At 48.0% G+C, this 11,699-nt stretch overlaps 1 protein-coding gene across 2 annotated transcripts in view; it reads left to right on the forward strand.

The window, feature by feature from the left end:
• The window catches only part of SLC4A4 (solute carrier family 4 member 4), a 117,563-nt gene that overhangs the window by 91,415 nt on the left and 14,449 nt on the right, over positions 1–11,699 (forward strand). For both annotated transcript variants that reach the window (XM_014310375.2, XM_031063646.1), the window contains exons 14-21: positions 577–710; positions 3,716–3,987; positions 6,132–6,202; positions 6,524–6,712; positions 7,715–7,828; positions 8,191–8,352; positions 10,114–10,292; positions 10,971–11,043. In XM_014310375.2, coding sequence (XP_014165850.1) covers positions 577–710; positions 3,716–3,987; positions 6,132–6,202; positions 6,524–6,712; positions 7,715–7,828; positions 8,191–8,352; positions 10,114–10,292; positions 10,971–11,043 — 1,194 coding nt within the window. The remainder of the gene's footprint in view (positions 1–576; positions 711–3,715; positions 3,988–6,131; positions 6,203–6,523; positions 6,713–7,714; positions 7,829–8,190; positions 8,353–10,113; positions 10,293–10,970; positions 11,044–11,699) is intronic.

Raw genomic sequence — 11,699 nt, forward strand, 5'->3', positions numbered from 1 at the left:
ACAGCTTGCTCCTGAGTTTTCTGTTTCCGAGAAAAGACACTATTCTTAGCTACAGACACGTGGAAGAATGCAGGGAAAAGAGATTCCAGATGCTCTGGCCACGAGGGCCCTCTCCATGAGTAATACAAGGGGAGTGGAGGGGATCAGCTGTGTGAAGGCTGTTCCTTGCCCTGGGATTACTGGGCTCAGCCTTACAAGTCCCCCAAAGGCAACCAGCCTGTTGCTTTCCTCAGTGAAAACACTAACTCGTGTCTTCTAAAGGAAGAGAGACACAAAACTGGATTCCAATTCTTGCAGTACCCCTGACAAGTCAGGAGAGCTGCAGCCCCATCCCTGCGGCCGGGTGGAAGGGAGGGATTGGCCTGTGCCCTTAATGGCTGCTCAGCGCATGAACGTGTGGTTATCCCGAGTAACTGTGGCAGTAACTGTGGCTCGTGTGGTGCCAGCATCTTGGTGACAGCTGCAGGGGGGACAGAGGATGCTGTCCCCTGGGTCACAGGCACAGGGACGTGCAGCATGCAGCCACAACAGAAGTGCTCCTTCAGAGAGGGTGACTCCTGTGCTGTGTCCCCGCAGGGTGTGTTGGAGAGCTTCCTGGGCACCGCTGTCACCGGCGCCGTGTTCTGCCTCCTGGCTGGCCAGCCCCTCACCATTCTGAGCAGCACAGGACCTGTCTTGGTCTTTGAGAGGCTCCTCTTCAATTTCAGCAAGTGAGTACGTGGTGGCAGAGGGTGGGGGGCAGGAATGTCCCACACGGAGGAAATCCAGCCAGGGAATGAGCTGCTTGCTGCTGGGGAAGGAAGGGATTTAGTGCGCAGAATGAAGGTCTTGTTTTTTGCTGAGACGCAGTGCAATCACATCAGGATTGTCCCGGCACGCATGTCCCAGGGCGCTGCCCAGTGTGTGGCTGCCTGTCTCTGTGGGGCCTCCTGAAACAAAAACAGCCTTGGCCACTTCAGTCCTTGGTGAGGAATTTGCTCTCGGTGCAGTGTGCTGCTTCTCCCCATCACTGCTTCTCTGACTCCCATAGGAACAAGGAAATGAATCCTGCTCTTCACTAACAAAATCCCGTGGGTCTCAAGGTTGCCAAGAATTTGTCCAGTAGTCATTTGAAATAGTCACTATTATTTATGAAAGTAAAAGTGTCTCTGGTAGAAACAGCCCCCAGAATTCCATGGGGGAGCTTTTCCGCTTTTAAAGGAAATTGCCTGCATTTTTTCCATTTAACTGGTATAAAGAAGTTCTGCTTTCTCCACGTTGTTGACAGCTGACACCCAGAGCTAAAGGGAGCCCATTTATTTAGGTGTGATCATTTACCATTCCCACATCTGCAATACCAGGAAGATACACTGGAATCCCCAAAGGAATCAGCAGTGTCATGGATGATTTCACCCATGGGGCTGGTGACCCTTTGGCTGGTGTTTTGCAAGGAGATCGTTTTAGGTTACACAGAATAAACCCCAAATCCCTTGTAGTCTGCGTTCTCAGCATGGCAGGTTGTGCAGGACTTGTGTTCCTACATGTAAGGAGGGATGGGGGCTAGAAAAAATGGCTGGAAAGTTAGATTATCCTAGGGAGGGAAACTGGAAACTACCAAAGGGTGAGTTGCACAGTGGAGCAAGAGGGGGACACCTTTCTTTTCTTCCCTCGTCTGGAATCAATGAATAGAGTCAGGAATGGACACACTGCACCTATTGGCACCTGGCAAGCATGACAAAGCCCAGGTGCAGCAGGCAGCAGGAAAAAAAGCAAGATGGAAAAGCACTTTGTACTGTTTTGGAAGGAAGAAGGTGGTTATTGTTAACCTGAGGAGGAGGTGGCAGTTGTAAAAGCCATTGTCCTAACAACCTGCAAGAACAGAAAGGCAGGCCTTTTCAAAGGAGGCCTTTCTTACAAGGAAATTGGAACTGAGTACTTTGATTTTTCAGTAATGTGTTTGTGGTTGTTCATTTTCACAACACGCTGTTCCCTGCTAGGAGCAATCCTGCAGGATATAGTGCTTTTCCACCTGCTCTGTCAGCTTCAGAAGTGCTGCAGGAATTTGAGAAGTAAATGCTAAAATAGTATAGTTTAACATTTTTGAAGTTCTTGAATGGTGTGGGTCAGTGTAGCTGGGTTTCTGCCAGCTGCCTTCAGATGGATGGGATCTTCTGCCCCCTCAGGCACTGACTCTGGATACTTCAGAGTTGTCACTTGGGTCTTGTATTTTTATTTTTTCCCTTCTCTTTTTCTAAATAATTTTGTTTCTTACTTGCTCCTTGCCCTCTTCTATGTCAGGGCTTCTGGCTTCCAGAGAATTACAGCTGCCTCAGCCTGCCAGTCCCACCAGCTCTTGCTTCCTTCCCCAGAACAGGCAGTGGCCTTCCTGGCAGGTCCTCATCTGCTCCAGGGTTCCCTTGAGGCACTTTTTCATTCCTAAAAGCCCACCTTTGGACTCTGTGCTGGCACAGCACCTCAGCCTCAAGCAGCAAACAAGGGGGGGCATTGTTCCCAGGAGGGAATGATGCAGCTGGGTGCATGGCTCTCCATCCCCTGCCATTCCCAGCACCAGGGTTTGTCATAGAATATCCCAGGTTGGAAAGGACCCATAAGGGTCAGCAAGTCCAACTCTGCACACCTACCAAGACTACCTAAAACTAAACCATATGACTAAGAACACTGTCCAGATGCTCCTTGAACTCCATCAGGTTAGGTGCCATGACTGCTTCCTGGCAAGACTGTCCCAGTGTCCAGCCACCCTCTGGGAGAAGGTTTTTACTCTTATGTCCAATCTCAGTGAATCTCTAGGAAGGTAGGAGGGCTCTGCAGAGAGACCTGGAGTGGTTGGATGGATGGGCAGAATCCAGTAAGATGAAGTTTAATAAATCCAAGTGCCCAGTCCTGCATTTTGGCCGCAATACCCCCTGCAATGCTATGGGCTGGGGATGGTGTGGCTGGACAGTGCCCAGGCAGAAAGGGACCTGGGGGTACTGGTCAAAAGCTGTCTGAACATGAGCCAGCAGTGTGCCCTGGTGGCCAAGAAGTTCAATGGCTCCTGGCCTGTATCAGGAACGGTGTGGCCAGCAGGAGCAGGGAGGTCATTCTCCCTTGTACTCGGCCTTGGTGAGGTCCCACCTTGAGCACTGTGTCCAATTCTGGCCCCTCAGTTTGGAAAGGACATTGAGACCCTTCAGCCCGTCCAGAGAGGGCAACGAGGGTGGAGAGGGGCTGGGAACACAACCCCTGTGAGAAGCAACTGAGGGAGCTGGGGTTGTCTAGCCTGGAGAAAAGGAGACTCAGGGCTGACCTTATCACCCTCTACAACTCCCTGAAAGGTGGCTGTGCTCAGGTGGGGTTGGTCTCTTTGTCCAGGCAGCACTGACAGAACCAGAGGACACAGTCTCAAGCTGTGCCAAGGGAAATATAGGCTGGATATTAGGAAAAAGTTTTTTACAGAAAGGATGATAAAGTATTGGAATGGTCTGCCCAGGGAGCTGGTGAAGCCAGCATCCCTGGATGTGTTTAAAACAAGACTGGATGTGGCACTGGGTGCCATGGTCTAGCTGAGGTGTTGGGGCTGGGTTGGACTCAATGATCTTGAAGGTCTCTTCCAACCTGGTCATTCTGTGATTCAATGTCCCCTGACTCAGCTTTGTTCCATGTAACATCTGCTTTGTACTTCCTGATCTTATCTAACCCAATGTTTTCCTTTCTTGCCACCCTTGTCTTGTTGCAGGGACAATAACTTTGACTACCTGGAGTTCCGCCTCTGGATCGGCCTCTGGTCAGCCTTCCAGTGTCTCATTCTCGTGGCCACCGATGCCAGCTTCCTGGTCAAGTACTTCACCCGCTTCACCGAGGAAGGGTTTTCCTCCCTCATCAGCTTCATCTTCATATATGATGCTTTCAAGAAGATGATCAAGCTGGCAGATCATTATCCCATCAACTCCCAGTTCAAGGTGGACTATATCACTCATTACTCTTGTGCCTGTAAACCACTAGATCCAGGTAAGGGAGTGTTCATTACCTCTCCAGTTTGTAGACAGGAGGTGGCCTTTGCTCTCCTTTTCCCTTGTGCTGCAGCCCAGATAATAGGTAGATTATTCCTTCTTTATCAGTTGCCTTCAGATATCCTGTTTTAGTCTCTTAGAAACTGAGAGGTAAATTTCATCCCAAGTGGAATGTCAGTGTTGCAGCAGACCTCTCATTGGGGGTAGAAGTGAGCCAAGACACAGACTCTTGTTCAACAACGTGAAAACGGTCCCGGTTTATTCTTCTCTACAACTGAGCCATCCTGACTGTGACTACAGCAAGCTCCTACTGTTGGCTTCCCTGGTGGACTCTGACTGCAGCTAATTCCTGCTTGACTACGACTGCATGTATTAGTTTGCAGAGTTTGCAGGCTGTTCCTGCTGGAATATGACTGCAGGCTCCAGCATCAGGCTGTCACTGCAGGCCCCTTGCAAACCACACCACAGATCTTGTTCAGCAGCAACTCTCTGCCTTATTTCGTCCATCCTCTAGTTCTTCCCAGTTGTTCCTTCTTCCTCATGAGTCATCCTCCTTCCTCCAGGTCGTCCTCTTCACGGTCCACCCCTGAGCAGCCAACCCATCCCTTTTGTCACACTTATCTATTAGTTACTGCTGTGACCCATTAGGGTCATAAGGCTGTTCCTCTTCTTTGGTAATTAGTACAACTGTGGCAAAGGCAAGGTCACCTGTAATCCCTTCTTCTACACCTACATGTCACAGTACAGCTGGCCTTGCTGGAACTCCTCCAGAGAGCATCATGACCAGTGGAGAAGCTGTTGCTGCACCCCTGTCTCCTTGCATCCCCGTTCCAAATGGCATTCCAAATGCCATGAAGGGGCTGCAGTGGTGGCCAGGTCACTGCTGTGCAGCTGAGGTCACTGCCATGGAGCTCAGGCCACTCCTGTTTCAGGAGCTTGATTTATTCAAGGTGTTACCCAAACGTGGGTGGTTCCCACCTCCTGGCTGCACGGATGAGAGGAAAAGCACAAACAATTCCCTCCCTTCCAAGAAGGGAAGTGTATCCCCAGGGCAGCCTATCTCTGGAGTGTGGGCTGCACAGCAGATAGAGCCAGTGTACCTATGGCTCTGGGGACAAAGGGTTACAAAACCCAAATCAAATTTAGAGAGGCTGGCTGTACCATTAGGCAAGTAGGACCACTCCTAGGATCCCACAAACAATGGGGAGTAAGTAAGAAACTTGATCTGTGCCCAGAGCAAACTGTAGGTTATCTTGGCACACTTGTCCAACAGGAAAAGCTGCTGGCTGCTCCTCGCAGGTGTCGAGAGCCCATTCCCTGGGGCTGGGTGCCTGCCTTCCCTATTAACACAGGACCTTGGTGAGCAGAGTCTGGTTCTGCCTCTGCTGGAATGGCAGTGCCTTTTTGAAACTAGGACGATGGGAATGGTCAATGCCAAATTGGAAGTCTCCATTTCCCATTGAAGCACTTGTGGCTCTCCAGACCTCCAAGTGAAAAAAGTTTATTTATGCAAAACCTCAGTCATCCATGAGGAAAGGGGCCATGAGCCCATTTGCAGGAAGGATTGCACTTCTAAATGAAATTTCAAATTCATGATTCCTAATGCTTCAGAAGCCACAGGGAATGCTGCTCCTTCTTTCAAAGAAATTATCCCCATCCTGTTGATTTCAATTTCTTGCTCTCTTTTTTCTTTATTTTAATTCAAAACTGTGTTTATGCTGGACACTGAATCACATTTGGCTTTTCTGGGTATCTTTGGCGTTGTGCTTGCATTTGAAATCAATCATTAGGAGTGCTGTGTGGATATTTAATTTAATCCAGAAATCATTAGGAAAATATTGGGAAGCTATGAAATATTATATTGTCTGTCTGGTTTTTTGTGTTTTTTTTTTACCATCAACTCAAAATATAATCCCAGTTGGTTTTGGGCTATGTTTCACTTAACCTTTTCTTTTTTTGTTTTGTGAGTGATTGATGATTGAGGCTTTTGAGTCTCTCTGAAACACTTGTGCCTCACTTTTCTGGAGCAAAGAGGTGGCAAACAGTTTGACAGAGACAAGAAATTATTTAATAATTGTCTCTCCTTCCCAAGTGTTTCCTGCATCCTGCTCACGATACTGCCTGTTTTCTTTTCTCTTGCAGTTAATAGCTCATTACTTAACAGGACAATGGTGCTGTCAGACTATGAGCTGGTCTCTCCCTCCTCTGAGCTGGTGAGTTCCCCTTGGGAAGGCAGGGATCACATGGCCTGCAGAGTCTTGTGGTGCCACTCTGCTGGCAAGCTCTGGACAGTGAGGAGAAAGAAGTGGAGCTTGCTGGATCACATACCTGTGTGGGGGAAGGAAGTTGAGGCACAGAGTAACAACCTCTTTTAGTCAAACACCAGGAGATCTCACCCAAACCGTTCTGTGCTTCTGTGATTTTAACTTCTGCATGCTGCCTCCCTGTTCCTCTCAGATACTCTGTCACCATTCCTGTCCCACCATGGGCCAGGTATCCACATCCTTATGGAAACATTCCCTTTTTTCCTGCAGGCCAACAGCACCATTGACTGGGCAGCTCTGACAGCCAAGGACTGCTTGAAGTATGGGGGTCAGCTTGTGGGAAACAACTGTGACTATGTCCCTGACATCACCCTCATGTCTTTCATCCTCTTCTTTGGCACTTACACCTGCTCCATGGCCCTGAAGAAATTCAAGACCAGTCGCTACTTTCCCACCACTGTAAGTATCTCCTGTCACCCCATCAGTCTTTGTGAGGGCACAGCTCAGCCTTCCTTTTGGAGCTGCTGTCCTGCACACAGGGAGGGATGCTCTGCAGGGAAACAGTTGGGATAAAAGTGCAGCTGGTTGTTGGATCTGGTTATCAGAGGGATGCCTGGGATTGCTCCCAGTGGATCTGGAGAGCACAGGTAAGGCAACAGAAGAGCCAAGAGGAGCTGTAACCTGCTTGGGTAACGTGTCAGGGGTCTTAAAGGTGCTGAAGGCAACATTCCAAGCTTTCAGGCACGTGTCAGGTGCATCCGCCTGTTTTGTCCCCTGGTGAGGCTCCCAGGCCAGGCGTGCGAGCCAAAGCTATTTCTCTCTGAGACTGCCCCATTTCTGGCATCCTGACACACAGGGATTTATCCTGCATGGATGTTTACTGTTCCACTGTGTTACAATTGAGCCTCTCTTATTTTTAATACAAAGGAAACAAATTCCATCCGGGCTGGAATGCAGCTCAATTTATCTGTAACCATGCAAACCCAGGAAACCTGGAAGGAGCAGCAGCTCTGGAGAGCTCACACAGTTCCAGGCTAGCCCAGCGCCTCCTGTCTGGTTAAATTCTGGGGTCTGATCACTGGCAGCTCTAAGCTGTTGCATTCCAGTGACTTCAGGAGAGGTGCAGTCTTAGGGATTTAGCTGGGAAGCCTGGTTTGTTTTCCTGTCTGCTTAGTTTGACTTATTATTGAACAGCAAACAGTGTAATCTCTGCCAGTCCTTCAGAGTATCTCATTTGTGGAAGTTTGTGCTGTTTCTGTGCCTCCATTTAGGCTTTCAGAGCACACAGTAAAGTACCAAGGCATGTGTGGCAAATGACACTGGACATGATGGTGGCCATATTTGTGGGGGAAGAAGTGATGAGCTTGTCCTGCCAGGGTTTGCCATGTGGACACTAAAGCATGGGTGAAATGCTGTTCTGTGGTGCTAACTCCTGTGGTTCTGGTACCATGTCTCTTTCAGGCCCGGAAGCTCATCAGTGACTTTGCCATTATCCTGTCCATTTTGATCTTCTGTGGAATTGATGCCCTGGTTGGTGTGGACACACCAAAACTAATTGTGCCAAGCGAATTCAAGGTATGTTGTTGTCAGCTTGTTTGCTGGCTTTTGGAAGAGGTTCCTTTTCCCTTGCACCTGCCCTGTATGGAGTGACTTGCCCTCAGAATGGGAATGTAGTCAGCAGTCTGGAAAGGGCCTGTTTACTCAGAGGGTTAGGGTTAGGAGGCTTTTTGTTAGCATCATTTTAATTGGCTGGTTTATCTCCCAGATGCTGCCTCCATACTTGGAGCCTTTGACTGGTGTTAGTGGATAGGATGAAATTGCCACAAACCTGAAGTGTCTCCCTGGAGCTCCATTGCTGGAAGCAGACCTGGCTTTGGGATGCCATCACCCCTGTACTGTGCCTCTAACACAAGCTTTCTTTTCCTTGCCCTTCAAAGCCAACCAGTCCTGAGAGGGGTTGGTTTATCCCACCTTTTGGAGGGAACCCGTGGTGGGTGTACCTGGCAGCAGCCATCCCTGCCCTGCTGGTGACCATCCTCATCTTCATGGACCAGCAGATCACCGCCGTCATCGTCAACAGGAAGGAGCACAAGCTCAAGGTGGGTGTGCCTTGTGCCTGGAGCATGGGCAAGGGGCTTTTCCTCCTGCCACCTTCCTCCCCATGGACACGAGCCTATTCCCTGGCACTGGCTGCTGTTTCTAAGCAGGAAAAGTGGCTTTGTGGCCAAAGCTGCACGGTGCTGTCAAATACCAGCAATAAGCTGGAGAGATTTGGGACATACCAAGGGCATAGCCTCAGTTGGATGTTATTTAAAGAAGAGCTGATATGTAACAGCCTAAAATGTAGTCTTGTTTTTAAAACAAACTTTCCAGACCAGTGATATGCAGTTTTTCATGCCTGTAGGGTTCTTTCTGTTCCCCTGCATGATCAGTTCTATTGAAAAATATTAAATTCCTGTGAAAGAAGATTGTCTCTTCCTGCTCACAGGGCATGTTTCAAGTGGTCTGACCTGTGGGAGTAATGGCTCCCTCAAAACACAGGCAATGGTGGGTCATTATTTAGATACCTGCTTTATCAGTTATCAGGAGAGCTGTTGGAAATGGGAAGGGAGCTTCTGCTTGGAAAAGAGGAGGATGTTTCAATTCATGTGGTCACTGTAAACATTAGACAAGTAATGTGTAATTTAAGACCATCCTGAGCCCAACCTGGAGGAGAGAGTTGAAGTACCAGGGAATGGGAAAGGCTTCTTATGCACAGTGATGACTGCTGGCTGATGGTTTAAAAAACCCCTCAGAACATCCTTGTTTGCTACCTGGATCTGAGCAGATAAACTCAATATTGGGCCTTCATGTTTCTCAGAGATGGCTAAACAGTTTTAGGTCTGTCTCTTGCACCTAACCAAGCAGACATAGCATTTTCTTCAACACTGTAAGAAAATATTCACTGTTCTTCCCTCATGAGGAAGAGGCCCCTCATCTCTGCAGCTTATGAACCACTGAATGTGGTTTTGCTGTCAGCACTGGCTGTACTTCTTTAGTAGCAAAGTTATAAACACTTCAGTACTCCAAAGTACTGTTTGATGTAAAAAATGTATTCCCTGCTTCCTTTGTTTATGGTGTGAATATGGTATTTTGTGGAATTGAGGGTTCACAAGCCCCATCTTGTTGTTCCACACCAAAAAACACTTCTATACACAAGATCTGCTGTAGGAAAAAGGTGTTTTTTTCTGCTCATCCCTTGCTGAAGTGTTGGCAGGGTATTGCTGGGTGCCCATCCCGGTGCCACCAGCCAGCCAAGGTAAGCAGTGCACGTGTCAGGAAAACAGTGAGGACTATTCAAGAGAAGCTGGATTGCCCTCCCTCCTGGGTCATCCTAGGCCTGGATCATTTGTTTTTTCCAATAAAATCAAGCTGAATGGGATTTTAAAAAGGTTAATCTGTTTTAAAATAGCAAACCTTAGAGGTTTGTCCGCTGTTTTTCTGAAGATCCCTTTTCTTGGTGGCTCTTTTGTTTCTTCTCTTGGCACTTGTAACTGCTGGAATTCTTGCTTTATTTCATTACAGGATTTTGAAAATAGAGGATCAGAGGTGTTTGAAAAGGAGTCAAGAACAAGGGCAGCTTTCTCCTTTGGGTAGGGAATGAGGCTTCAGCTGTTCCTGTTGCACTCCTGAAGGAGCATGAGGTTGTGTCCCGAGGGAGATGCTTCCTTATGCTGTTCACAGGATCCGATGTATTTCTGGTGTTTGGCTCTGTTGGCCAGGATGCTGCAGAAGGAAATGCTGCCTGTCCAGTGTGCCTCTGCCCTGCTCCAGAGGCATTTGGAATAATTAAGCTGAAGGTTGTTTGTCTCCCTCCACAGAAAGGTGCTGGATATCATCTGGATTTGTTCTGGGTGGCCATTCTGATGATTGTCTGCTCCTTTATGGGGCTGCCCTGGTACGTGGCTGCTACTGTGATCTCCATCGCTCACATTGACAGCCTGAAGATGGAGACGGAGACTTCAGCCCCTGGAGAGCAGCCCAAGTTTTTGGGAGTGAGGTATGTCCCACCAGGAAGTCTCAATTACCTTGTTTGCCTGCAAAATCCTTTTGCACAAAGAATTTGTGCTGCCTTCTCCCTATTTCCAAAGCCAGGTCCTTGGGCGAGCCCCCTTGTGGCTCCTCCAAAGTTTACTTGGCCACAGCAGATGCAGTGTTCCTGTGTTAAAGGAAATAAATTTCCTGCAGGCTTCTCTATCCAAGGAAAAGAAGCAAAATCCTTAGCAAATGTAATGGTCAAACATACAAACCTATCATACCTAGTGCAAGCAGCTTTACTTAATGAAGCACCTTTTTCATGTGTTTGGGTGCCTTAATTAAGTGGTCTGAAGTGCTTCCAGTGGGATTACTCCTGGAAATTAGGCGGGGGGGAGAAATTAAGTTATTTAGTGGAGGGAAAATTAATTCCCCCCTCTCTGGGAAATTAGTTATTTAGGTAACTAGATGGAAATTTTATGGCCTTGCTTTCAGCATTCTGAAATATTACTGGCTGAGGTGTTTTTGGGTGTGGAGGGCCAATGGTGGAACAAAACTGTCTGAGGTCTAAAACAGAGGTCTGGCTCGGGATCCAGCCATCTGCCTGAGGCCGTTGGATGAAAAATGTGGCTGCAGAAATGAGTTTTGGGGATTCCTGTTGGTGTTCAGGACTTGGGGTCCTGACTCAGTGATGTTGTTTCAGGGAGCAGAGAGTCACTGGTGTGATCGTTTTCATCCTGACCGGGGTGTCTGTCTTCATGGCTCCCATCCTGAAGGTAAGGACTGTTCACCGTTCTTTGAAGGCTTAAATCCAAACCTTTCAGAAGGAAACACCAACATGGTTGTAGTGTGCTAGAACAGTCACCAAGTTCAGGGCTGCAGTTCTTGGGCACTGTGATCTTTTTCATTTTAAGGTTATTTCTCCATGTTTGCATAAAGTTAAGCTCCCTTTTCTTTTATGATTTCTTTTTATGATTTCTTTTATACCTCCACTCTTTGTTTTATGGAAAACATATTCTGGATAAAGCTCAGAGTATGGAAAACATGTTTCTGGTCGAAGCAGTGCAATTAAATGGCATTTCTTAGTCTTCTGAACTGTTTTTTTTCCTGTAAGTTTAGCCAAGGCTCTGGATAGATATGCTGCTGATGGACCATTTCATTTAGGTAGGTTGCTGTTTTCCAAGACCAGAGATTTGGTGCATGTAGCCATGGAGAAATGTATCCTTAGTGGATCATCAGATTGTAGAAGGAAACTGGAGAACCTGTCTTGTGGAGGATGCTGCCTTCTCTGGGGATAGTGATGGAAGTGGCGCCAAGCATGGGACATACTGTCCCACAGGAGGTGTCAGCTGCAGGAGCCCTTATCCATGGATCCATAGGCCTATGGTAGGAGCAGAAGATGTCAGAGCAGCAGCACTGTGCATTGTAACCA

The sequence above is a fragment of the Geospiza fortis genome, unplaced genomic scaffold, assembly GCF_000277835.1.
Source record: "Geospiza fortis unplaced genomic scaffold, GeoFor_1.0 scaffold909, whole genome shotgun sequence".
Lineage (NCBI taxonomy): Eukaryota > Metazoa > Chordata > Aves > Passeriformes > Thraupidae > Geospiza > Geospiza fortis.